This window comes from Aristolochia californica, unplaced genomic scaffold (assembly GCF_029961685.1).
Source record: "Aristolochia californica isolate CCGP_79_NKW_82.1479 unplaced genomic scaffold, dmAriCali1.0.hap1 SCAF_15, whole genome shotgun sequence".
Classification (NCBI taxonomy): domain Eukaryota; kingdom Viridiplantae; phylum Streptophyta; class Magnoliopsida; order Piperales; family Aristolochiaceae; genus Aristolochia; species Aristolochia californica.
Window position 1 is genome coordinate 22,899,908 of NW_027181826.1, and position 27,870 is coordinate 22,927,777.

The 27,870-nt window shown below is 36.5% G+C and overlaps 2 protein-coding genes across 3 annotated transcripts in view; one reads left to right on the forward strand and one right to left on the reverse strand.

Annotated features, from left to right (window-relative positions):
- The first annotated feature begins 1,789 nt into the window (after nucleotides 1–1,789).
- On the forward strand, nucleotides 1,790–8,246 carry LOC137951932 (probable mitochondrial-processing peptidase subunit beta, mitochondrial). Its single transcript, XM_068798927.1, has 9 exons — nucleotides 1,790–2,542; nucleotides 3,555–3,719; nucleotides 3,879–4,016; nucleotides 4,102–4,253; nucleotides 4,380–4,488; nucleotides 5,910–6,008; nucleotides 7,378–7,443; nucleotides 7,542–7,649; nucleotides 7,911–8,246. The coding sequence occupies exons 1-9, from the start codon at nucleotides 1,889–1,891 to the stop codon at nucleotides 7,995–7,997; spliced, it is 1,578 nt and encodes a 525-aa protein (XP_068655028.1). The 5' UTR covers nucleotides 1,790–1,888; the 3' UTR covers nucleotides 7,998–8,246.
- Nucleotides 8,247–10,565: 2,319 nt separating this feature from the next.
- Nucleotides 10,566–27,870, reverse strand: part of LOC137951324 (sister chromatid cohesion protein SCC2) — a 34,532-nt gene continuing 17,227 nt past the window's right edge. For both annotated transcript variants that reach the window (XM_068797908.1, XM_068797907.1), the window contains exons 19-28: nucleotides 26,101–26,209; nucleotides 24,709–24,870; nucleotides 24,513–24,617; nucleotides 24,218–24,445; nucleotides 13,135–13,268; nucleotides 12,726–12,989; nucleotides 12,170–12,458; nucleotides 11,593–11,685; nucleotides 11,348–11,473; nucleotides 10,566–10,988 (exon numbers count right to left, since the gene is read on the reverse strand). In XM_068797908.1, coding sequence (XP_068654009.1) covers nucleotides 10,773–10,988; nucleotides 11,348–11,473; nucleotides 11,593–11,685; nucleotides 12,170–12,458; nucleotides 12,726–12,989; nucleotides 13,135–13,268; nucleotides 24,218–24,445; nucleotides 24,513–24,617; nucleotides 24,709–24,870; nucleotides 26,101–26,209 — 1,726 coding nt within the window. In that variant the 3' untranslated portion in view covers nucleotides 10,566–10,772. The remainder of the gene's footprint in view (nucleotides 10,989–11,347; nucleotides 11,474–11,592; nucleotides 11,686–12,169; nucleotides 12,459–12,725; nucleotides 12,990–13,134; nucleotides 13,269–24,217; nucleotides 24,446–24,512; nucleotides 24,618–24,708; nucleotides 24,871–26,100; nucleotides 26,210–27,870) is intronic.

Sequence of the window (27,870 nt, forward strand, 5' to 3'; positions counted from 1 at the left end):
AACCTACCCACCCTAAATTATCTTGCCCCTAACCCTGCCTCCAACCCCATCCTGTAACCTCAACCCCACCCTATAAACTTAAAGAGAATCTTGATGGTTGATACTTAATGTAGGAAAGATTTTAGTTAGGTGCATGGGGTGGTTATTAAAGATTGGTAGGGTATACTTCTGGTTGTGATTAAGGATAACATTGAGGCGGGTGTGGGGCAGGTTTTAAAAAACTCAATCCCTTATAACCATGTAACCATGTAACCTTGTCACCAACCCCACCCCTCCCCTGAAGCCATAGAGTGATTTGGATTTCACCCCATCCTTATGTTACAAGGTCAACTAGACTTAATACCTTGCATCTAGTGGGGTGGGTGTGAAGTTGGGTCCAAGATCTATCCCAAAATGATTAGTCATCTTAAGAAACATCTTTCCCAACTAATAAACTCAACATATTTGTTCTCACTAATACATGTGAGATTATTCCATAACACTCCCCCTTATGTGTAGGCCCTGTGGGCTCTTAAATGTGGATAATTTGGGTTGAGGTCCGCATATGAGTACCTACTCTGATACTATGTGGGACTATTCCTTAACAGTAAGGAGGGTGGGTGTTGGTTGGGAAGGGCTACTTCTAAAACCCACTCTACCACCATCCTTGTGAAATTTGTTATCCCGAAAAATAAGTCTAATAATAAAGCACTACTAACTACTATGAAGTTGACTTTATATTGTTTACTGCTTTTAAGTACACACAAATTATCGTTGCAAGGGACTCAAAGTTATATTTTATGGCAATGAATGGAGAATTATGAATGGGGAGAGAGCTCATATCAACGAAGTATCTTGATGAAGCGAAAATTGAACACGTATATAGAGAAGCAATCGAAATTGTTGAAAATGGGGTATCACATTTTTATGTAAATGAGGCTAGCAAAGATCTTTGAGGATAAGTCTCTCTACAAATAAATATATTTGTAATAGTTGATAGCAAGATGTTGGACTCTTATAAGGCTTTTCTAGATACAAACTTTGATACATGTAATCATAGGTTATTTTAATATAAAGTTTTTTTGAGGTGGTTAAGAGTAATTGAATGGTAAAGATAAGCTAGATAAAAAGGAAATGTTCAATTAAGGAATTTTAGTTGATCTTGTAATTATTTTAATTATTGATTATACACACCCCTTTTACCCTTGGTCAGACTTGAATCCAAGATCTTAATATTCACTATGTAAGATAGAAAATTATAATCGAGTTATTCCATTCGTACTCTTCATCAAAATTCAACTTTTAACCTAGCTTGCGCCGGGGTAGGGAGACAAAAAAATACGAGGAGTAGGTATCCGATAGGTCTTCACTCAGTGGAAGTACACTCTTTTACCATATATTCTCTCAACCCTCTACAATATCATAGAGATGTTCATTGTTATTATTATTATTATTATTATTATTATTATATGATTTTATACATTGCAAGGGCCTTAGGGCTACCAACATTTAATAGCATGAACATTTTTACTACCCAACACATTTTCCACCAAGGATTGTTAAGTGTTAAGTGAGAATTAAGAGAAGGATTATGGGAACTTATGTTTAGGCCAATTTTTAGATTGGTTGGGCTGCTTTTTTATTAGATTATTGAAGGCCATATTCAGAAATGGAGGCTCTAAAGTGTTAAGAAACAACTCAAGAATCAATTTTGATTTTTTTTTATTACAATAATTTTTTTTTTTTTTACTATTTAAAGTACTCCCAATAAAAAAAAATGCAAAATATTTTATTAAGTCATCCACTTGTTGCGTGAGTCTTTTCAGCCCTTCCGTGATCTCGTGAGTTTAAGCCATAAGCTTTGGCGTTTGCCAAACCCTAAGCATCTGAAATTGATCCGAGTCTGGCAATGGGGATGAAGCATCTCCTCAACGCTGCCCGTAGATCCCCACATCCCTCCTCTCTTCTTCAAAACCTCCGATGGGTTTCCCATGCTCCGGCCGTCGCCCCTTCGTCGGACCTATCTCCTTCCGCCACCCCGGTCATGAACTACGACCTGCTTGCCGAGGCTGTGAAGGCTAAACTCAAGTGCCTTGACAACCCTGATTCTCGCTTCCTGCAGCATGCATCTCCTTACCCGAAACTCACGGATCATACTCCGATTCTTGCTGCACCTCAGACACGTGTCACTACTCTCCCTAACGGCCTCCGGGTGGCCACGGAGTCCACTCTCGCCTCCCGCACAGCCACCGTCGGGGTGTGGATCGACGCCGGCAGTCGGTTCGAGACCGATGAAACCAACGGCACTGCCCACTTTCTCGAACACATGATTTTCAAGGGGACAGAGAAAAGGTCCGTTAAGGTTTTGGAGGAAGAGATTGAGAATATGGGAGGGCATCTGAATGCTTATACGTCGAGGGAGCAGACGACGTATTACGCCAAAGTGTTGGACGAGGATGTGAACCAGGCGTTGGACATTTTGTCTGATATTTTGCAGAATTCGCTTTTTAACGGGGATCGGATTAATAGGGAGAGGGATGTGATACTGAGGGAGATGGAAGAGGTAACTGGCTTTTGTTTTATTAGTGAAATTTGCCTACTTTTCCTGTCTGGAACTAGCCGTCCATACCTGTACTAATTAAAAGGACGCTGTTTAGCCTGATTTCCATTTCCACGTAGCGTTAGAATTTGTTTATGTAGGCATTAGCAGGTCTTAGTGCAAATTTCGGCGTTGGTTGGTTCCTGGAATTCAGAACTAGTTCAATAATTATCTATAGTGGGAGAGCTATTTCAGCTACAACTTTATCTTTGGAGATGTTAATTTGGTTTGGATTGAATCTCGGCAGATTGGGCCTGAGGCTTGATGACCACAATGGGGTGGGGTGGTTGGTTGTTCTTCTGTGAGTTCTTGGGTGCCAGTCTCACCAGTACCCCTCTCTCTGTAACCACCATTCAGAATATTGGATTGAATCTCATTGTAAAAAAGGAGAAAGATGGGATACCTATAATAGAGGTTCATGCCTAATTGACTTCAATGTTCTCTGCAACTGTGGTTGTTCTTAAGTTCATTAGCCTTTTGAATCATGGTATTATGTAATTTTTAGGCTTACTGTAGATAAATCATGGTATTATGGAATCTCATTTTGAATTTGGTTTATATTTTCTAGAACAAGATTAGAAATGTCTGGTTCTTTCCATTCATAAAAAAATCTTCAACTTTATGTTTTTAATTGTTATTACTTTGAATCTGTGTTATGAAATTTTATGACTTTATGCTTTTTTAATTGCTGTAACTGGTGCTTCTCTGTAAGATTCTTGGTAGCTTTGGTTAGATCTTGTTAATCTATTTTTTATTGGGAGCTTGAGTATGGTGCTCATTCAAATAGGATAACCTTCATATGGTCATTTTGGCTTTATGCTTCTTCAATTTCTTTAAATTTTTCTCCTTTTTAATATTCTTGATAGCGTTGGTTACGTCCTGTTAATCTAATTTTTATTGGAAGCTGTAGAATGGCATTCACCCAATTAACTTGTGGAGAGCCTTATATGGTCATTTTGTCTTTTCTATTTTCTAGGTGGAGGGTCAGGCTGAAGAAGTTATCTTTGACCATTTGCATGCAACTGCATTCCAATACACTCCTCTGGGCAGAACTATACTGGGACCAGCTCAAAATATCAAGACAATCACGAAAAGCCATCTTCAAAATTACATTCAAACTCATTACTCTGGCCCCCGAATGGTACGGCTTTTTTTTTTACTTGAATTAGTGATGACTTCAAGTTTGTGCATAGGCTGGATCATTACTTTACTTCATCAGTATTATTAGGTATAAAATAATACACCAAACAAATTTTTGGAACGATAACTACTTAGCTATTTTCTTTGATGATTTTTTTAGGTAATTACTGCTTCTGGTGCGGTCAAGCATGAGGATATAGTTGAGCAAGTAAAGAAGTTATTCACTAAACTTTCAACAAATTCTACAACAGCTTCAGAGTTGGTTGCTAAGGAGCCTGCTGCCTTTACTGGTTCAGAGGTGTGATACTTATATGCAGATCATAGTATCTCATTTTGCACCAGGGAATCGTGTTTGTTTACCTGTTTTTTGTTCACAAGTTCAGGTTCGGATAATTGATGATGACATACCCCTTGCTCAATTTGCCGTTGCATTTGAAGGAGCATCGTGGACGGACCCAGATTCAATTGCATTAATGGTTATGCAGTCCATACTGGGATCTTTTAACAAGAATGCTGGTGGGGGAAAGCACATGGGGTGAGTCCTTGTCAAGCTGATGCTTCCCATAAATTCTTCTACATTTTTGGTGCCTGAGTTTGTTTCTGACATGTGACTAACATTGTTTGGCATAGAATGACATTGACTCTGTTAATTTCTCAACAGGTCTGAACTTGTGCAAAGAATCGGCATTAATGAAATTGCTGAGAGCATGATGGCATTTAACACCAACTATAAGGACACTGGCCTCTTTGGTGTCTATGCAATTGCCAAGGTTAGATCCACTTCTGTGTTATTTGTATTGCTGCTGGTTGTAATGTGGCCTTTTTAAGAATGGAATTGTTTGTTAGTGATTTAATGTTTAGGTCCAAATGATCTTTATCTCACTACTATTAAGTGTTTAACATGATTGAGCAAAATGACTTTAACGGTAACTTTAAAAGCACTGTTCTGTTTGATTTCTAGGCAATTGCCGAGGTTAGATCCACCTCCTCCTTACTTATGAAGCTGGTTGTTGTATTGTTGGATTTTTAAATCTGGAACTATTTCGGCAGTGGTTGAATGTTTGGATCCAAGTGATCCTTATTTTTCTAATGTCAACACTAATATTAAAGATTCAACGCAATTATTCCTGCCTCCCTCTTCTCTTGCTGCTCTGTAGTGAGTGTATTGTTGATATTCTTCACTCGCTTTTAGATCTTAGTTTTGTGATTGATTTCCTATCCAATTTCTTGAAATCACCATTATTTTGTAAGTGTTTCAAACTTGACTTTTATCTTGCCAGAAGATGCTCCATATGCAGGTATCCTGAGCCAGTAAACATGCCAATTTGTAAACTGATGGTAATACTTGCTTAAAGTGCTTTGCTTTGTGCTGGACATCAACCCTGGATAAGCTTTCTTCTTATATGTCTACTTCTGCTACTTATAAAGGGTTCATGCAGTCCTTCAGTTGCACCCAACCACTAACTGTGGTATGTCTTGGATGGTCTTGAACATATTTGGGTCATTTGACCCTTAAATCAGCAGAGTAACTATGTTGGTATAGTTGAGAGGGAGAGAGGGAGGGTGGGTTTCTAATGCACTCACTAACTAACTAACTTTGGTGTGTCATATAGTTGAGTGAGAGAGAGAGAGAGAGCAATGTAGACTTCTTTTCCAGTGCCAAGCACTCATCTAATACTCTGCTGTTGTTGGATATGATGCATGTTTAACTTGAATGATCCAGCCTAGAACTTCTAAGCAAAAATGCTGTTATGATGTCCTTGTATTAAAAAAAATTAGTTTAATTTTGGACAATTTCCATGAGCTACTGCAAAGCAATAGGAATTGCAAAACACCAAATTAAAGAATTCTAAATCAGTTTTTAGCTAGTATCTAATTTGTAGATTTATCTCTCATGTAAGTAGCTTACAATGCTTGGTAAATATGTTAAAGCTTGGGTCTTGGGGTTTTGAACCTCCAGTTCTTGAGTTCTTACTCTTTCAGTTTGTAGAGATGCCTGGGATTTAATAGTTATATTTCGAGATGAATATAGGTTCACCTTGGAGTTTACAGAGTTGCTCCATCGAGCTGTTTAACTGATTATAAACTTGCATATTTCTTCTTATCATTTACTGTTTCATATTATCTTAATTTCAATTTTCAATTAAGTAATCTAACTTCTTCTTTTTAATTTTCTTATTGAAATCATCAGCCGAATTGCTTGGATGATTTGTCATATGCCATTATGTATGAAATAAGCAAGTTATCATACAGAGTTTCAGAAGATGATGTTACTCGTGCTCGCAATCAGGTGAGCTTGTTGATTAGTTGGGATTGACAGTTATGTCCTATTTGCTTGTTATAGTATGAGCATATTAAAGAGGATTTTGCTTGCATTAGGCATGCCTGTTCAAAAAGCTTGAGCTGAGCCCTATTAATAGTTTACGTTTTAATTTTAAAACGAATCCTTCTATGACTATGATTCTTAGATGAAAAAGGTCTGCTACTTTGTGGGTCTTTTTAAGTGCGTCGAATGTCTCATGATTAGGCTCACATTAAAACGTAGAACTTTTGTGGTCCCATGCCAGATATGGGGTCCATATTAGGTGGGCTCACTACTAGAGTGAAGGAAATGTTGAGTTTCAAAAAAAAGGTAGCTGAAAGTATAAAAATAGAACCATCTGATGATAGGCTTCACCTAAAGAAAGATAGGTCATTGCTTCGGTGTGGGACCATGTCTTAATGTGAGCTCTATAAGGTGTATACTGCATCAGTGGATAGGTTGACATTGAAGTTATCCTTCCTGACTAGAACTTGATGCACTTATATACAGAAAAAAAGGATATGAACTTAAGTCCACAAAAGCTAGGTGGTCCCTTTTTTCAATTTAGATGTTTCAAGTAACGTAAAACTTTGTTACTTTTTTATTCTACACTTTTTAATCCTTTGTACCCATAGTTGATGCTTATAAGTTTCTATTTATTTTATACTTTTTTAATCTAAATTCAAGTATAGATGATATTATTGGAAATACAGTGAAATAAATGGCATTCTAATGATTAACGTGACTATTTTAAAGAAGAAGAAGGTCGGTACCTTGGCTGAACATGAATCCAGCTTCTTTTCCCTCCTTACATATATACTGTCGGACTCTCCTGTGATCTATTATTTCAGTATGTTAAGCGTTAGGTTAGTCCTGCATCAATGCTGGTCCCCAATGAGGGGTACCATGTGAAATTGTTGAAAATGTACGGGGTATATACTCTAGCCAAAAGAAAAAAACCTTCTCTTGAAAGTGCGTCGTCTTGTAGCTTCACTAAGATCTGGTTTATTTCTCTGTTCTCTTAAAAAAAAATCTTAGCCAAGTATAAAATGCATAAGTAACTCTTTGACTGAAAGAGCTGCAATATGAGTTGATGCCTAGCAATGTTAAGTTTCTACCTAGTTTTGCCAAGCAGATTCCTGCTACTTATGGGCCATGGCTAATTGAGTTTTTGTTGCTTGGATTGAGCGTAAGTGGGGTTAAGAGGGTATTCATTATTTTGTTTGTATTGTATTTTTACACCTTTCATGTTTTAAGAGCTCTTTACTTTTGATATGGGATGTCTTTCTTTTGCTTTCCTCTGTAATTTTCTTGCCTTTTTGGTCTGAGATTGCTAATTAACACGTATGTTGGACAGCTTAAGTCTTCTTTGCTGCTTCACATTGATGGAACTAGTCCTGTAGCTGAAGATATTGGTCGTCAGGTAAATTTGTTCCATGTTGCTTGAGTTGAGTGCAATCCACCATTCAGAATTAGAAATTTCTCGGTTTCTGATTGAATTCTGCCCTTCCCTTTTAACAGCTACTCACATATGGCCGACGGATTCCATTTGCTGAACTCTTTGCAAGAATTGATGCAGTTGATGCAAGTACTGTGAAACGTGTTGCCAATAGGTTTATATTTGACCAGGTATAGACAAAAGATACCTACCTCCAACTGCAGCTGCTTTGACTATCTAAAATTCTTAAACTAATTAGGCATCACACTAAGGTTAGCTCATATCATTAATCCCACTCAGAGGTTAATGACTCCGTGAACTAAAATAATGGCCGTTATCTGCTGTATAGCCTGAATGTGTAGCTGAGAGGATTCTTGTTTTGGACGGTTTCTGGCATATGCAGATATTCTTTTGCAAATTTCTGAGGTTCCTTGTGTTTTACTTGATTGCAGGATATTGCAATTGCGGCAATGGGACCAATCCAGAGTCTCCCTGACTACAACTGGTTCAGGCGTCGGACGTACTGGAACCGTTATTAGGCTTCTTTTGTTCATCTGCTGTCAACTGTTTCCATAATTATTTCTGGGAAAGTAACACCTCTTCCTTTGGTCGCTGTTATTTTTTATGTTCATTTTTGCTCTGTAATATCTCGATATTCCCCAAAATAATCAGCATCCAATAACATGGAAAAGGAAACAAAAGTAAATGGCATGAAGTTTCTTTGATACTGAAGGGCCAGCCTTTCTGCCCTTCATTGCTGAAATGCAGCTTCTCTGGTCATTCGATTATTTCTGTGCCTCTTCTGAAATCGCGGTCCTGTTTATTGATACAGAACAAAAATTACTAGGTTATTGTTTATTAAATGAATCGGAAATAAAAGAACAAATAAATATATTCTTCTACCTGAATAAGAGAATTCGATAAAATGAAAAAAACATAATCAGATAAGTGGACAATCAGGTACTTGTAAGATTGTCAAGATGATTACAAATCACTGCTTATGGGTGGATTTAGTCTTGAGTCTTGTAGTTAGAAAAATACCATATGAGGTTTAGTCTTTAGAGTACTTTGAAGTCTAGAATTGTCTTACCAAAGTTAAATTAAACTTAAACAAGATGAAAAAGCTAAGTGATAAAATGTTTATTGTAGCTTTCATATTAGATTTAGAAAACAATTAGCGAATACCCGTTCTTACTAGTACAATCTGATATTTTTATAAATACTATCAAAGAATCTAATGCAGTGACGTTTTTCGAAAATTGTTCAGACACCGAAGTCTTAGCACAAATTGAACTTAGGAGGATCAACAGACTTATGAGATATAATAACATAGGAGATGATTCGATGATGATCCTCTAACATGTACTGAAGCGGTAAGATTTAGTTATGCAACTTTATTGGAGAAAACAATTGAAAGTGAAAATGGATTCTATCCTAACACATCATACATAGGTCATGACAGATTATCTTGAGGGTTTAAGCTAATTGGATGGATGTAAATAAATTTTCAATAGGAAACATAATTCTTATGGACCCACTAAAAAATTACAAAGCTAGAAGAGATTTACTTTTTTGACATTTATTCTCCAACCACAAGGATAACCATACGTTTGAGTTTTTATTGCATTAGCTACATAATATAAACTCAAAATTATTTGACGTGAAAACTGTTTTTATTAATGGCTGAGTTAGAGGAAAAGATTTATATGAAACAACTACAGGGTTTTGTAGAATAAAATGTGTAAGTTAATCAATTCTTTATATTAATTAAAACAAACGTATAGTCATGCAGATGGCAATTTAATCTTTGAGAATGAAAAATATAAAAATTCTAGAGGTAAAGAAAAATCAATGCACGTTAAAATATTGCGACATCTATGCAAAAAAACACTTTTAGCAACAAACGGTGATTTCTAGAATATTATCCCCATGACCACATGAAGTTCGTGGCAGTCCCAACGTTTAATCATATCAAGCTAACTAGCTACAGCAAGATTCCTTTTGGCAGCTTAAGTATACTCATGTGATCATCTGGATTCTCAACTTCGCTATTGACAAGATTTGAGTTTTATATGATGATCGAAAGACACCATGGTCAGGCATTGATGTATCATCGACCTCCAAACCCTAACATGGCGAATATTTAAGAATGTTCTAAAATATTCCCTGCTACAACTAGGAACTTCAGTTTCAATTCCTGGAGACGAGTCTCCATTCTCCAAGTTAACAATTATCCCAATTAGACAAAAGGAGTTTGGTAACAAAGGAAATGTCCTCTCAAGAAACAGACATGATCAAGTAAGCTAATTACAAATATTTACATATGTAAATCCATAAAATGAAGGGATAATACAAATCGTGTTTCACTGATGAATCCTAAAAATCTCACAGAAAATTAGTAGCATAGCTGCAGGAGTAACATTCTAAATGGACTTACCACTAATGAAGCAACTTGACTGTTTACATAACAAAATGCACCTTGCAACAACATGCAGTACATTCAAGACTTGCAAGAATCAGATACAGTAAATATTCAAGTTGTTAACAACCACTGGACAAAATTGAATTCAATAAACAACAAATCAAGAAGTGAAATAGTATATAAAACACAATAATTAAGTTAAACCGATACCTTATTCTGAAACAAGTATAGTCAAGAAATATCTGCTTTCTACTACCACATTTCATTGGGTGTCTGAGACCATCCACAGCTACATCAGATATTTCCGGATATCCCCTTCTTTTCCTTTTTCGAAAGGTAAAGAAATAGTATCCTTGTGTGTGTCACTGAGGATATCTTCATGGAACTAATATATGTTCTAGTTTCGGCAATATCAACACAAGCTACAGCAGTCAGATCGACAGCAAATGTTTACAAGACCATTTTTTTCTTAAAATGCTTAGAAGCCATTATTGTTCTATAATTTGTTCAGATGCCCAAGATTGCAACTTCTCAAAAAATTCCTCAAAAAAAAAGATTTTTTTTACCAATGACAAAACCTATCTAGACCTACGTATTCACTTATTATCTTAAGATTAATAAACCTACAATTGAACAGCCATAGCAAGCAGCAACATACAGCAGATACTGCTACAGCCTTCACATCACAGAATAAGACCTACCAATTTGTAATGAAATGAATTTTATAGAATGAATTGGAACAGAATTCACTATCAGCATGGCTGCAAATGCCCCATAGCATACAAATAGGATACAACAACCCCACTGCCAGCCCACCTGCCTGACAAAATTTTACTCTATCCTAATTTCTGTAACAGAGAAAGAATGTACATGTTAACTATATTTACCATACTTACAGCCGTTGCCTCCCCCTGCTACTGTAGCCCTTACGAGCGCTGCCACTGAACTGCCGAGAACCCCCACTCCAGTCATCATAATCAACACCATCCCCTTCATCACCCATCCCTTGTGTGGATTTTCCACTTCGAGGAGCTGGACGTTTCCTCTTGATACTAGCTGTGAATGTAGAGTAATCAACAGTGTCTTCCCTCAAAGACGCCTTGAACTCCTTCAAAATTTACGGTGAGTAAATCCAAGTGTAAGTCTCAAGTAAAAACATTGCTTGGTAACATGACTTTGCAGATGCGTGGATTGTCAATGGTAACATAACATGCATTTATAGAATGTCTGATATGGTATGTTGGCCATCACAGGATACCAGATACCTATACAGCAAAGCTTGACTAATGTCCTTAGGCATTTTCCAGCACCCATTAAAGAAATTTATTCAACAATTATATCTACCATCCGTTGAATCATTTGTTACAGATCCTCCTACTGGTAGAAAGCCATAAAAAAATTCCAGGCAAACAAAAGGATCGGCTTTAGCCCAAAATAAAAAAAAAACAAGATTAGAAAAGAAAATACCTGGTACTTAACAATCATGTCATTGTAGGTGGAAGGCAAATTAATCAAATTTTCATTGATACCAAAAGGAATGCTTTGCTTTGACAAAACTTCTCCTGGCTTTAAAGGTTCATTAGAAGAATATGCCTGAAAAAAGAAATGCGATGACTCCTTACTATTAGAGTGGATCACTGCATCTGGAGAAAATCAACTACTATAGTTGATTAGACCAGCAGAAACCAAGTATCAATGATTAAAAGACATACCTGACAGCGAGCATCATTCAAGCTATACACAATTTTTAAATGTCTTTTTAGCTTCAGAAGAAGTTGCAAAGCTATTGCAGCAAGGCAAGTACCCTGTGGGAGAAGCAGAACCTAATAAGAAAGAAGTTCTCACAAGAACCTCTTGTTCATTAAAAAGACACAAAAATAGGATTTTTGGAAAAGAAAGGGCTGCCTACAAAGCTGGTTCAAACCATGGCCTTGTCTACTAGCTCATTGAGAAAACAAGAATGGGGCCAAGGGTCATGATGAAGCAAGTTTTTGAATGTTTGATAATTAATCATCAAAGAGTTTGCACCTACAAAACCCGGACAGAGACCTAACAGTAGTGACTGGACGTGAAAATAGGCTGCACACCAACAAGAAACAATATAATCTGACCTTAGGGCTAACACAGAAGGATTCTTCCCCCCTCATCCCTTCCCTGTCCCACCCAACCACACCACTAGACTAAACCAGAAAAACAAAGCTCTGTAGAATACATGCAAATGGCAAATTGCATCATAAAGACAATTACTAGTGTTGGACTCTGAAACTTCAAAAAGAATATAACTACCACCTGAAACTTCAACAGATCTTCTCCTGAAATACCACTAGTATCATTGAAGCACATGCCATTTCCATATGCAGACTCCCTACCATTGCAATCTCCTAACTCCAGCTGAACTGCTCCATTCTCATGGGATGACTTTGTAGACTCTCCTTGTACAGAACGGGAAATTAAGGCTTTCATTTCTGATTCAATGGCCCCAGCCTTAACTTGTACGACTCGGTTAATTGTGTAAATCAAGTAAAGAGGTTCATCTGGTGTAGTGAATGGCAAGGAAGCAAGAATTTCTGTGCAGTATCTGCTCAAATGAAAAGGACAAAAAAACTAATCATGAACCCCAAAAATTGGAAAAAAAATAAAAATACAACGTAAGTCATTTTGAAGATCTGTATGGTTGTGAACAAAAAGATCAGGAAGGTTAGGAAAATCATTTCATTATCCTTTTCCTGTGAGTCACACATGTTTTATGTTTTGGCATACATGTAATCACCGAATAAGAAAAACCAATTTGAATAATCAATCACAGGCACCGTTTGAAGATTATTACTCATGATTAAGTACTTACATTAGAAATGAAACCATTGACTTGTTCCAGCTGCCAGGATCAAACTTGCGTATAACTGAAGACATAAATTTATTTCTTGACATGCGATTTCCTCGAATAAGCCGATAGATTCGAGAAATTCCAATCTTTGCATATGTGAAAATATTTCCATCGGATTTCCCTTTTGAGGTTCCAGGTAGCTTGTTTTGTCTGAGGAAAGACTCTATGAAACCAAATGACATTTGAAGACCATCACCTAATCGACTTTCAAAAAAAGCGGGGTACCTGCAATATGTTTCTCTGTGAACAACAAGGGAACTAGGTTTTTCGTCCCAAAGACTGCGCCTCATTGTAGGCATGCAGTCATGGTCTCAAACTATATTAGCAGAAGCACAACTAAAATTTAACAACAGAAAAGAGAAATCCATACTTTTCATTCATATTCACTAGCAAGTGATGTGCCAACTTTGAATTGGCCTCCTGTGGATCAGTTTCAAGTGCTATAAGATATGGAACAGAGGTGATTGGATGAACCAGGCCTTGACGCAGCACAATTTCTATAATCTGCCATCAAACAACTACTTCAGCAACCAATTGAACTAATCTGAACCATATAGAACTACATAAAAAATGGATCATAGTTCACAGAAATTAAAAAAAATTGGAGATCATATTCAAGCCAAAATTCTCTTGTAGAGTCCTCACCAGAAGATTGAACGGGACATAACAGTTACATCAAATAGTAAAGATACACAATTCAGATCAATTAACCAAATTATTTCTCCACACAACTGTTACCTAAATGAATATTCAAGCATAAATTACAAAGTGGCATTTAGCTAAACCATTTTGTAGGCCTTACATTATTCTTTCGACAGTAACCATAGAATCTAGGGTCTTAGAGCCTCGAGTCTACCCAAGGAAAAAAAGAGAGATTTGGTCATCACACTCTCTCTCTCTCATACTTTCCAAGGAGAAAGTTTGACGTTTTTCATCTAGTGAGGCTCTCCAGGTCAGTGAATTTCTGTTTTTTTATCACAGCCTCTAGGCTGCTCATTTAATGTCAAGTGTTGCTATGAGACACTTATGTGCCCCTCTGCTTGGTTAAATCTTTTCAGTTGCTGCTCATTGACCATATGTGCAGACCTGCCACACACCATAATTCTATTTTGGGTGTGATTTCTCATAGAAAGTGTGTTCCTAAGAGACAGAATTGCACGAATAATGAATTTTCTGGGTGGCATCTGGTGATGCAAGTATGTTTTCCAAATCCTATAGGTCTATGCACACTAGCTTTTTGTCTAGATGATGTGTTAGTGTTGTGGTAAGGTTAATATATGGTGATGTTGATTGGATCTGTAAGATGAAACTGAGTTAATAGGTGGTAAGTTTCAAGGAGGAAGCATGGAAGAAAAAGAAGAGAAAACGTGGAAATAAGAGGTGATAAAAGAGGGAAAGAAGAGAGTACATGTAGATTGATATGTAAAGAAAAATATGAGAGAGATGTTATGCTCTCTTACACATGTCCTTTTATAAAGTAATACAACTTGAATCCAACTAAAATAAACTTTCCCAAAGTTCTAAAAATATAACTTGCTAAATTAAACATATGTAGGAAGATAGGGCCCAAGCCTACACAACGAGGGAAGGCCCACATATCCAAGTGTATTGGAAGATAGGCCCAAGCCCATAAGACCAAAGAAGACCCATGCATCCAAGAGATATAGAAGACGGGCTCACGGCCCATAGATCAAGGAGAAGGCCCATAGGCCCACATACAATGATGGCAGGATGGTCAATAAAGAGTCATCTCAAAGAGATGGCATTGATGTAATTAGATTAAAATTCCAGGGTTAAACCCCTAAACCCTAAACCCTAAGTTCAGGGGTATTATTGTAATACAGTAGTTTGATTAATCTATAAATTGAGTGTTAGGGGAAGGGTTAGGATAATCAAGTCAATAACCTCTCTCCTCCAGTTTCCTCCTAATGGTGTCTCTCTCATTTTTCTCCATGACCTAAATTCATGGAGTCATGAAAATCAACAACATAAAAGACAAAACATAACTAGAAAACACTCTCCTTTATTCCAGCCTTTTCCTTTGTTTTTTGCTACTACAATTAGCATGAGGTTCACCTTAAACTCAATGAAACTTGTGAGATATGCTTAGCATGCAACTCGTCTTAGACTCCATGATATAGCTTCTTCAATAACAAGACCCACTCACATCAAAGGTATTTGATTTCCCAGGTGTTGCTATCATGCTAGCTTGTGGTTTATGTGCTCAAAGTTGATAGTTGTAGTGATTTTAAGGTGTAGTGATGTTGTTAGAGAAGAGTGGTACTTAGGTAGGGTCCATATTGTCTGTGCACATATATTTTCATGTTGTTTGAGTTGTTTTTACTAGTGTTTAATTAGCTGCAGTCGTATGACATGGCTGTGTCGTCCACTAGAAAAGTAAACTTTCGCCCGAATACAAGTAAAGAAGAGAAGGATGTGTACTTAGATGAGAAAAATTGTCTTACAAGGTCAAGGTCAGTTAAAATGCACCTTGAGTATAAGAAGAAGGATTACGACCTATTTGATGATCCACCATCACCAATGACCAAGGAACAAAAGAAAGATAATACAACTGTATTGACCTAATTAATTAATAGTATGAAGATTGAAGTTAGTCATCAGGTCTGCTAAGGAGACGTGGAAAGTATTGAAAACATCATTTTCTCATGAGAATTATCTCGAACTTATGACCTATAAGCTATGTAGTCTACTTTGCCAAGAGATGAAACAAGTGTTACTGTACATTATAATGAGATGAATGCATTGTTGCAAGAAATAAGTATTTGTCATTCTCGTGCTACTTGTAGAAGTGTAGAAGTTTGAATTTAAAAGAAAGGAGAATATAAGAGAGAAAGAAGAGAAGAAGAGAGATGATAGAGTGCACGAGTTCAACACTTGATGGGGAGAGATCGACCCCATCTTTATTATATATTCACTTAGTGATAAAACACCAAAAAGTTAAAAAAATGCCCCTCTATACTTAAAAACTACAATAACTCTCTAAATACATATAAAAATAAAAAGAAAATCTATGTATATAACTCCAATATGATGACAAGCTTAATGCTATATTAAGAGAGACATGACAAGAAAAAAATGACCAAACCACCCTTCACATATGTTTTAACAGTTCCCCTCAAGTTGGAGCATATATGTCAAAAAGTCCAACTTGTTATAAGTTGCCTAAGGTCATAATAAAAAATATCAATAATTTGATCAACAAACCTAACATATGGAGTAACCACCACTCCACTCATCACAATATGACAGATCAAACGATAGTATACTTATACATGTATAGTCCATTAATGAAATACCACGCTATTGACAATAAAAATCGCAATTTCCCTAAACTCAAAAAGCTTAACTTTTGCAAAACTGATCTCAACCCACAAAAATTCACTAGCTATATAAGTCATTGTTCCGTATTCAACTTCTGCACTAGACAAGCCACAACATTTTGTTTCTTGCTCTTCCAACTAACTAAATTTCCACCAACAAACACAATAACTAGTGGCAGATTTCCTATCCAACTACGACCTTGCATAATCTGCATCTAAACATCCCCCAAACTACAAATAACAATGTGGTTCACAATCCTTTTTCCTAGTGCCTCCTTTAAATATAGCAATATCCTATGTGCAACTTCTAGGTCTTTTAAGGAAGACCCAAAGATTGATTAACAATACTCATAGTAAATGATATGATAGGGCGGATTACTGTGGCATAAATAAGTTTTCTACTAACCTTTTGTACATGTTCTTGTCTTTGAGTTCTACACTATCATCTTCATGACGATTTTGATGCACTTCAATAGGTGTCTCAACAAGCCTTACTCCTAACAACTCATACTTTTTTAGTGTCAAAACATTTTGTAAAAGTGCAAGCTTTAGAAGAAAGAATAAAGAAAAAGAAAAGAGAAGGAAGAGAGGACAAGTGTCTTTGAGGTGGCACACATTGAGGCTCAAAATCAAGCCCCCTCTCCATTAAATAACACTTAAGTGAAATTGAAACAAAATTAAAAAAAAATGAGCATACAACTTAAACCTTCATAACTCACTCACTCAACACTATTCAGAATTTAACCAAATTTGCATTGTAAACTTCTAACATTATATATAGCCCTATTGCTACTTCAAGAATTCAATATCAAAAAGAGGGAAATGACTAAAATATCCTTGCATAGTTTCTAACACTCCCTTTAAAACTGGAGTATATATATCAAGAAGCCTCAATTTATTACAAAAAATCCCAAATTGTTTCTAAGCCAAGGCTTAAATAAAAGGATCACCAATCTGATTAAAAGACTGAACCTAGTAACCAATGTTCCATTCATCACTGTGTCCCAGATGAAATGACAATCAACTTCCATATTGTTGGATTTAGGATCCCATGATGTTTAACGTGAAAGACCAAGATTAGGTGAAGAAGAAAGAAGGAGAGAAGAAGAGATAAAAGAGGGAAGGTGGATTAGGGTTAAGTGACGTGCTTAATCCTCCTCCTTACATCTATTTATAATATTAAATAATAAAAAATTACATCAATGTCCTTTACTTTAGAAGTAAAGAATAGGACAAGAATCAAAGATATTTCACATCATTGCCACTATACTAGAGTTACACCATTCAACACTCCCCCTCAAGCTACCAGAGAGAAAACATCATAGATACCCAACTTGGCACATATAGTGGTTTGAATCTTGGAGGCCACCGGCTTTGTGAGGATATCTGTTACCTGTCCTTGAGATAAAAACATGTCTGAGAGATATAATGTCAGCTTGAAATTTCTCTCGTAAGAAATAGCAATCAACCTCAATATATTTTGTTCTCTCGCGAAAGAATGGATTTGAAGCCATGTAGATGGCTACCTGGTTGTCACAATGTAGTTCCAAAGGAGCTTCTTTGCGGAACCCTAATTCAGTAAGGAGAGATTTGATCTATAGAAGCTCACTGATTGCATGAGCCAATACTATGTATTTTGCCTCGGTATTGGATCTTGCAACAACATTGCGTTTTTTACGCCTCCATGTAACCAAGTTTCCTCCAACTAAAGTACAAAACCAAGAAGTGGATTTCTTGTCATCATGTGATCCAACTCAATCTACATCTGCAAATCGTTCAATGTCGAAGTGACCATGACATTTATATAAAAAGTCCCTTGCCTGGAACTCCTTTAAAATATATGAGGATTCTCCTCAGAGTTTGCCAATGGGCAATTTGTGGTTATGCATGTACTAACTAACCACATTTACTTCATATGATATATCTGGTCTGGTCACAGTGAAGTAAATAAGTTTTCCCACAAGTCTTTGATATTTATCCACATCAACATCTTCACCAGAGTGCACAAAACTTTATGTTAGCATCCATATGAGTATCTGTCGGTCAACATCCCATCATTCTCGTGTCCTCAAGTAGATCAAGATCGTATTTTCTTTGAGATAAGACAATCTCATGTTTCGACTTGAAGACCTCAATACCCAAAAAATATTTCAAAGTTCAAGGTCCTTTATTTTGAATTCTTTGCATATTTTCTTTGTGGCTTCCTTTATACTATTTGTATTACTACCAATCAAAATATCATCGACATAAACAGCTAGTAATATGCTTCCATTTAAAGTATTCTTTACAAAGACAAAATGATCTATTAAGCACCTATTGAATCCAAACCGCAACATCGTTTGGCTAAATTTGTCAAACCAAGCCCGAGGAAAATGTTTTAAACCATATAAAGATTTTATCAATCTGCATATCAACTCCCCCTCAACCACAAATCCATGTGGTTGATACATATAGATCTTCTCCTTAATGTTACCGTTTAAGAAAGTATTTTTTACATCCAGTTAATATACTGACCAATAAGAATTTACAGCAAGTGATAACAAGATACGTACCAAATTTTACATAGTAACAGGGGAGAAAGTTTTCTCATAATCAACTCCATAACCCTGAGTGTACCCTTTTGCTAGTTGTTGAGCTTTGAGACGGGCCACGGCACCATCCAAATTGTGCTTTACAATAAAGACCCATTTACAACCCACATGTTTCTTCCCGAAAGGAAGTGGAACCAAGGTCCAAGTATGATTCTCATATAAGGCATTCATTTCTTCTTCCATTGCCACTTTCCACTATGGATGTCTCAGAACCTCCTAATATGACTATGGGACAGATATAAAAGAGATAGATGCAAGGAATTAACAACACGAAGGAGATAAACGATGGTGAGAAACAAAAATTGATATAGGATGAGAAGTATAAGGCCTAGTATCAAATGGTGAGCCAAATATAGGAGGAGAAGATGTACTTACCTCAAAAGGATCCGTAAACTCCACAGGTGTGGTATCAGCCGATGCTTCAAGGGGTTGAAAAAAGATATCTACATCAACGGGGCACAACAGGCTTCAGAGCTGCAAGAACTGACGAAAGACCCAGAGGAACATCCTGGGAGGAATAAAAGGATTTATCGTCAAAGAAGGTTACATCCCTAGAGAAACAATTTCCGAAACAAGGGGATATAGCAAACATATCCTTTTTGGGTGCATGAGTAACCCAAAAAAACACTTTATAGCCTTTGGATCTAACTTACTTTTTTGTGGGGATGTGACATGAACAAAACAAGTGCAACCAAATACCTTCAAAAGAAGAGAAAGTGGGTCTTCATCTGGAAATAAAAAAGAATATAGGGACTTATTACCTAGTACGGAGGATGGTAACCTATTAATGAGAAAATAGGTTGTAAGAATCGCATGAGGCCAATAAAAGTAGGGCACATTCATGGAGTAAAGAAGGCCCCGAGCTACCACAAAATGATGTTGATTCTTTCTTTTGGCTACACCATTCTATTGAAGGGAGTAAACACATGAGGTCAGATGGATAATGACATTATCCTAACAGAAGGATTGAAACTCTCCTGAAAAATATTCTTTGGCATTATCGGAGAGAAGTCCTTTTGTCTTATTACTGAATCGAGTTGAGACCATGGCATAAAATGATTTAAAAATAGAAAAAAATTCAGAACTATCCCCTGTTACCAGAGTACATAGTTGAGGATATCTCAGTTTGAGGAATGGAAGAGGGGAATGGGATCCGAAGTAATATGGCACTTAAATCATCAAAAGATGAAAATGTTGATGAGCTGAGAAGTTGTGATTTAGCCACCTCTAGGTATAGCTTGATATTGGCCAAAGAGACTGTAGCTGCTAAAGCCTCCGTTGCTTTTCTTAAACCGAGATGTTAGTAGAGTAAACCGAGATGTTAGTAGAGTAGGGCTGAGCAATTTTCCATTCCTGAATCAACCCTCTAAACCAAGCCAAGTACTCATACAAGTTCTCCCTCTGTTTTGTATTAAACATATTCTAAAAACAACATATAACTTCTATAAATTCTTGGTACTAGAGTACAACATGGCACAAGTGTCCCATATTTGCTTCACGGTCTCAAGTTTGACAACATTATTTGCCACATGCTCCTCCATACTGTTTATTAACCAATCGATAACCAGAGTGTCATCCTCGAGCCATTTAGTATAGGAGCTATCTTCTTCATATATGGGTGGAGCTGGTTTAATCAACTGTTCTAAGAGATCTCTAGTGATAAGGAATCACTTAACTGATTGGGCCCAACTCAAGTAATTTGATAACATTTTTAAGGGTGTAGTCGTGTTCTTAAGTAAGCCATCAATATTTTTCTTAAGTAAGCCATCAACTAATAAGTATCCAATCCTTATATGCACAATATCAACCAAAGAAGAGAGCCAAACCAACCCGAGCTTAACTAGTCATCAACATTAATCATGAATGTTTAATGTGAAAGACCAAGATTAGGTGAAGAAGAAAGTAACGAAAAAAGGAGAGAAGGAGAGAAAGAGTGGTCAGCTAAGAGAAAGAGAGGGAAAAAGGAAGGAGGATTAAGGTTAAGTGACCATGAGGCTCATACACCAATCATTTTCCTGGTGCTCCCTTTAAGTATCTTAGTATTTTTTGGGCTGCTTCCAAACGAGTCTTATGAGAACACTCCAATTGGCTGACCAAACTCCTATACAATCTTATCTCTCATCTTTATGGAGGTTGTGACCGGTTTCCACAAGAGTGTCCGTAGGTTTTGCCTCAAGGAACCCATACTCCTACAACATATCTGCCATATACTTATGTTAAGCCAATACAGCTTCCAATTTACTTCTAGCTACTACAATTCCAAGAAAATATTTCAACAACCCTAAATCTTTTGTCTGGAAATGCTAAGCGAGGTATGTTTTAACATCTTCTAGTCCTTGCATATCACTACTAAATAAGACTATCTCATCCACATAAGCAAGTAGTATATCAATTCCAATATGTTTTTTAAAGTGAACAACGAATGATCACAATGACTTATTAAAAACCTAAAGACAACTATGCTGAACTTGTCAAACCATGCCTAAGGATTTTGCTCACCATAGATTGCCTTATTCAGCTTAGATACTTTTTCTTTCTCCCCCTAAGCAACATACCCAGGAGGTTGTTCCATATACTCCTTATCCAAATCTCCATATAAAAACACGTTTTTTATCTAGTTGATGTAAAGATCAACTTTGAGTCACTGCCACTGAAACAAGAATTTGAACAGAAGATAATCTGTCTATAAGAGAGAATTTTCAAACATATCAACTCTAAAAGTCTAGCCTTTTGCAACACCACGGGCTTTATACCTTTCAATGGACTCTAATCGATAGGTGCATGTTGAATATTAATGGCTGTAACATCAGTGGGAGTTATTTCTTTACTACTCAATGTAGCCACTATAGATTCTGCATGCATGACACTGTTAAAGGCATAATAATAAGGAAACATCATCTGAGGTAAGTAATTGAGCTCAAACTGCATCATATTCTGACCCCAGTCCATCATAAATCTGTCTTTGCTGTTTTCAAAACTCTTTTTAATCAACAGTGAAATGATAATAAATACTGATCTTTGCAGCTCACTGTAGTAATCAACAAATTTCCTATCACCCCTTTTAAAACTGAATAACTTGGCATATAAATCATAAATTTTGGATAGGTTGATCTCCTGAGCATACATGGACTCAAAAGATATCCACATCTCCTTGGTTACTTCACAATTCATAATTTGACTCTTAAGCCTGGAATCCATGCTATTGAGTAGCCAATTTATCACCTAGCTGTTTTCTACTTCCCAATCATCATTTACCGAAACAAGAGAACCATCTCTTATGTATTTTGTCTTCCTCTGACTTTCAGATAAATCTGGACTAATTTTAACCAGCTTAAATAGTTTTGTCCATTTAGTTTATCAGATAATCACAATTGGATCTTTCTCATCAAAATTCCCTGAATCTTTAGTTGGTATAAACACTTCACCAGAATCAGTCATCTCTAATCCAAACAATTATGTCCCACAAGATCAACCCTAAACAACAAGATATGTGCAGGTTATGTAAGCCCCACACCAAACCAGTTTGGGCAGTTAAAAACTTCAACTCAAGTATAGGCATCCAATTTGGTAAGCACTATATCCGATTCTAGACAAAACCATAAAAAAATTGGACAAATGAGGACGATGTCACCTTTAAAGGTCTCTGCAGGCAGAAATTGGGAGGATGCCAATAGTGTAACCCTCTAAGTACACAACTTAGCATAGGACTGCTCTTATTAACAGTAGAATCAACAGCCCTAAGGTTATGACAATAGGAAAATAAGAAAAATCAAACCTTTAACTTCAATCAATCTGAATTCTGAAAATACCCTTTTTGAATTAGATCAAACCTTGAAAGAGGAGGAGGACCAGGAAAACCTTGCAGAGGGATCTCCCTGCTCTAATACCATATAAAAAGTGCAAGCTTTAGAAGAAAAAAGAAGAGACAAAAAAGAAAGAGGGAAGGGAGGGTAGGTGTACTGGAGGCAGCATATGTTGAGGCTCAAAATCAAGGCCACTTTCTTTATTAAATACAACTTAAATGAAATGATACAAGATTACACAAATGCCCTTTATAACTTAAACTTTCACAACTCACTCAATACTATTCAGAAGTTAACCAAACTTGGACAATAGACTTCTAACATGATATATACCCTATTGCTACTTCAAGAGCTGAATAACAGAAAGAGGAAAATGGCTAACCCAGGACACTTGCACTGTAGGTGGTATCCTAATTATTTGCGAATCGGAAAATTCACACTATTAATAAAATTCAAGGACAGAGATGCCGGGACCATGTGGAGCCTTGGGCGTGTTTATGGTCCCAGCAGTTCAGACCTTGTCCTGAATTCTGGGAAAAGCTCTCCCAATCTCTGGATTGCCGGAATACCCCTTGGGTAATTGCTGGAGACTGCAAAACCATCACATTTTTGTAACGATAAGGATCCCCTAGCATCTCGAATAACCTCATTAATGTGAAGCTTTGGCGATTTCATTGGAGCTTACAGCCTTGAGAAAATTCAAACTTCAGGCAAGACCTTTACCTGGAGTAACTCTTAGAGGAACAATCTTAACCAAATTAGACTGCTTCCTGAGTACAGATAACTGGCTCCAAATATACCTTGATATTTATCACAGGCAAAACGGTGTCAGACCACGAGCTGATTTTCCTTGACACAAAGACTAGTTCTTGGGGGAGGGCTTTTGGTTTGAACACTCTTGGCCAGAAGAAAAAAATTGCTGCAAATTAATGGAAGGTTGGTGGAAGGAAAGTTTCTTCCCCCAATATTCAACTTACAAAGGAGAGAGAAGAGGGGAAGGGGAAAGGAGGGGATAACATCATGGTGATGTCATCCGAAGTCAACCCCAATTGACCTGGTTTCAAGAGGACCCAACCACCTTATTGGTCAGTTTTTACAAAATTGATAATAATACAACGATTAGTATAGCAATAATCCCAACATATTACTATAGCAATTTACTGTAGCATACAATGCAGTGTAAAACCTTATATTTTAGGTTTTGTTTATGTGCTATTTGCAATGCTATTTCTCTAATTTCAACAACCTCATCTCTATTACATACCTTATTCTTGTTTTTCTCTTTAAACCTTTCTTCTAGTCCATGTGATGGTTAAACAAAATTTTGGGCAAACCCAAATTCAGTCTCTTATCCTTCAACCCTGAATACCAAGCCAAAGAACCCTTCAACCTATCATCTGCGACAAAGCTCTCAACTGTAAGAAATATCCTTCTCCTACATTATCTCGCTCAATGTGCTCAAAGTAATTTAACTTAATTTTTAATGTTTCCGATGATTTTCCATATGAAATTAGCAAAAAATGAAAATGATTTTAAACTTAAATAACTTATTCTCAATGTCCCTGTTTGATATCCTTCTAAACCTAGTTCTCTTGCTGTCCTACATAAGAGAAGTTTGCTTCAGAACGTTGGAAAGAATGCCATCTAAACAGCATCTAGATAAATTACAGATAAATCCAAAAGTTGACAATCACAAAATTAATCCAATAAGATCTGACCTTCACAGCATACTGCCGCACTTGATCGTTGACATCCAAACATCTCTCCAAGATGTTATTCCAATATAATTGAATTATACCTCCACATATATTAGTATCACCTGCACCAGCAGCCACAGGAACTCTGGTACTCTCTGGAGCATGTGTTCCAGATTCAATTGCATGATCAGTTCCCATTTTGCTTTCAGTGTCAACAAGATAATCATGCAGGTTTTGCAGCTCTTGAATCTGTTAAGAAAGAAGAAGACTCAGAACTAACAGAGCAGGGTTTACACAGTACAATAGGATACTATACCTTGATCAATGGTTCTGACTCAGAGGATAATGCCATGTGTACTAGGTTTCCAATATCTTTTTCCAACATATACTCCGGTCGAGCAATTAGTACAGAACCTAGTGACTACATTACAAAAAGTTCTATAAGAAGATTATCCATCAGAAATGAGTAGGAACTAAACTGAACTAACAAGAAAAGGGATGGCAAGGCCCACCTGCAGGGCACGTAGCTTTATGCTGAAATCATCCGTGTCAAGATAATTTTTCAACAAAGTCAGACACTTGACAACTTGAATATCATGGCTACCTCTGCCCATCATTAGCTCATGACCATAGCGTATGAGCAACCCAAGACAAAAAAGAGACCGTCCCACTTGCTGAAATCAGTAGAATAATAAGTTTTTAGTCAAAGCATGAAATTCCACCACACAAAATTTTGCAGAAACAGACCAATCGATGGCCAGTTGTGGCTTCCCATTAAAATTGCATGAATACATGAAATCATTAGTTTATATTAATGCAGGAAACAAGAACAATCATCTGGTCCATTAATGCTGATCGCCATTTTTCTTACGAAGAAATCCATGACCTGGTTATCAAAACAACAGATGAATAATAATGGTAACATATACCAGAAAATAGATGTTTATTCAAATGGATGCACTTAAAATCACTGATTTTTTTTTCTTTTTGTTCCATTGCTGAAAACCCCAACCTTGGCGAGACTTGAACCCAGGGCCAAAAACTAGAACCCTGGCCATTACACTAAAGGCCCAAATCACAAAGTCCTGGAATATATAGCACAAGCTGAAGATCTTACTTTTGAAGAAAATATGCCAATTCATCTCGGGAGATACAGCTCCATAATTTTCTACTAATTAGCTTCACCATGCAGGTTTAAATCTCTTAGAATTACTTTTGCTGGGACCCATTAGATCCTATAAACTATTCAGATTACTTTGTCAGGTTTCAAACTATCTTTTCTGGGTCAGCTAATGGTAGAGCCCCGTTACTCTCTTGGATGGGTCACATACGGGTCTCTCTTTCCATGTCTACCCATGAAAAAGTAAGACTCTGCAGTACTAGAAATAAATACTAGACAATGAATGAAAGGATGCGCCCATAACAAGTCCTCTTATTTAGCCACTACATAGTGGAAAAATAATCTGCCTGCTTAATTTGATATAATTCAATTGCTCTCAAGTGAGTGGCACCATGACATATACTTAGCCAGCAGTGCTGCTGATCAGCTCGCAAAGGATGAAAATGATTACAAATATGTTGTTCTAAATTCCTTTATTTAATTCTTCAATAATCTTGGGCTCTCTGCCCTTGTCATTTTAAATAAAAACTTCCATTCTTTAAAAAAAAAAAGCAGTCAGTTCAGTAAGGTAGCTTTTAGCCTCAATAAAACCATGCCTCTAAAAGAGGTAAATTTTGAATCACTTGCATTAACACACAAGTAAATTTTGAGTCATATGGCATAAAGTACTTGGAAGAATAGTGGAAACAACGAAGGTGAGACAAGTCTTATACCACAATAAACAAAAAGTGTAAAAACTTTGCATGATAAACTCATACAATCTTCAATAATGAGTAAGAGCTACCTGCTTGTTATCAATACCAAGGCTATCCAAATGTTTGAAGAAAACCTGAATAAGATTCTCAACAACACTTGCACCCTTCCCAGCAATTTTGCTAAGTGAGCAAAGACACCTGAAATAAAAGAAGGAGAAGTAATCATACATAGCCACTCAGCAAAAGCCATTTTTGTTGACTTTATGAAGAACATCACAATTTTCAAAAAGTTAAATAAAAATGACATAAAGTTCAATAAATATGATAGAAATTTTCCACATCCCAGGCCCATAGGTAGTTTATTTCTAATCTAATTCCACTTAATTCCTCTATTATAAATAGAGGCTCATTGTACTCAGTTATAATAAAGTCAGTAAGTAATTCATCTTCCCAGAACTCCATTGTTTTTCTGGTCTAATTTATACCCATTATTATCTTGTTTTATTTTTTGTAAGAACTATTATTTTCTTGTGCAAGCATTGTTAGTACTTTATCTGGTTCAAAAAAAATTGAAATATACAATTATGGAGCATATGCCATTAATTAAGGTGAGAGTAACATGTTATTTTCTATAATTTTAATCACTCAAGTGAAGGAATATAAAGAGGTAGGATTGACCAGCCTCCTAAGCTAACTAGACGCCGAATTGATGCTACTGTTTTCTTCTTATTTTCTCCTATTTTTATTTGATTTTACAGCTGGATTTCAATTTACAATTTTTATTTTTGGAAATAAAAATATCCATTAATGGATTTAACGAAACTTTTTTTTAATGTTTTTTGGTTTAATCTCCTCCTATGGTTTCTAGAGTGATATTTTTTTCAACTTTGACAGGTTTATAGTGGGACATTTACTCGCATAATTCCAGCTGAAATTTCTTTTTTTTTCCAATTTAGTGAGTTTCAACATTGTTTTATATTTGAAGTTATCTTTTTTATGTTTTTGGGTAGATTCTGAAAAGCTTTTTTTTTAAAGTAAAAAAACCAATAGATATCCAAAATTTTAAAAAATATAAAAGATTTTTGTTAATATCATTTTTTTGGTGCTACTCCCTTCTTTTATACTGTCTTGTCCTCTAGCTAGAGTTTTGGGAGCTCCTCTCTTCCTTTCAACAATTTGTTTGGTTATTGCATCATTTAATCTACCTTAATGTCAGGGCTCACCACCCAACAACCAGTAGGATACCGGCTAAGCCAAACCATTAGTTATGGATAGTGGAATATACATGAGAAGCACAAAACTCATCCAGGCAGGACACACATGGACTGCACAATGCGCATGCACATGGGCAAGTGTGTGTACCCCACCATGCACAGGTGTTGTGCCTTAGCCGCCATCATGCATCATCTGATGAGAGTTGTGCCCTCATGACATGGTCTTTGTCCATTTAGAAATTTCTTGAGTTAAAGTTGTTATTAAGGTGAAGAAGCAGAACCTAAATAGCAACTTTGAGTTACTCTAGTCAAGCAAGGTAATAGGTACCAGCTTGAGGGGGGAAACATGAAGGATGTTATATATGGATTCCATATTAGAATACTTTTGCTTATTACTAAGGTAACTTCAATTAGTCATCTTAGTATATAGACCTAGACTCACCTTCAACATAGTATCAAAGTAAGCACCTATATGTGAGCAACCACCCAACATTGTCCAAGTAGAGTAGCCATAAGAGTGTTAGAATACCCTCCAATATGACCCCCCCCCCCCCCCCCCCTGTCCAAATCAAAACTGACAAGCAGGCTTAGAACATGGATAACATGCACATCCAGCCCATGGAAAACATAAACAGACACCACAAT

What these genes read in the sequence shown, in the direction of transcription:
- LOC137951932 (XM_068798927.1), top strand. Translation starts at nt 1,889, where the DNA reads ATGGGGATGAAGCATCTCCTCAACGCTGCCCGTAGATCCCCACATCCC. An exon ending in GTGTCTATGCAATTGCCAAG is followed by an intron (nt 4,489 to 5,909) that starts GTTAGATCCACT and finishes TGAAATCATCAG; the next exon opens with CCGAATTGCTTGGATGATTT. An exon ending in ATAGGTTTATATTTGACCAG is followed by an intron (nt 7,650 to 7,910) that starts GTATAGACAAAA and finishes ACTTGATTGCAG; the next exon opens with GATATTGCAATTGCGGCAAT.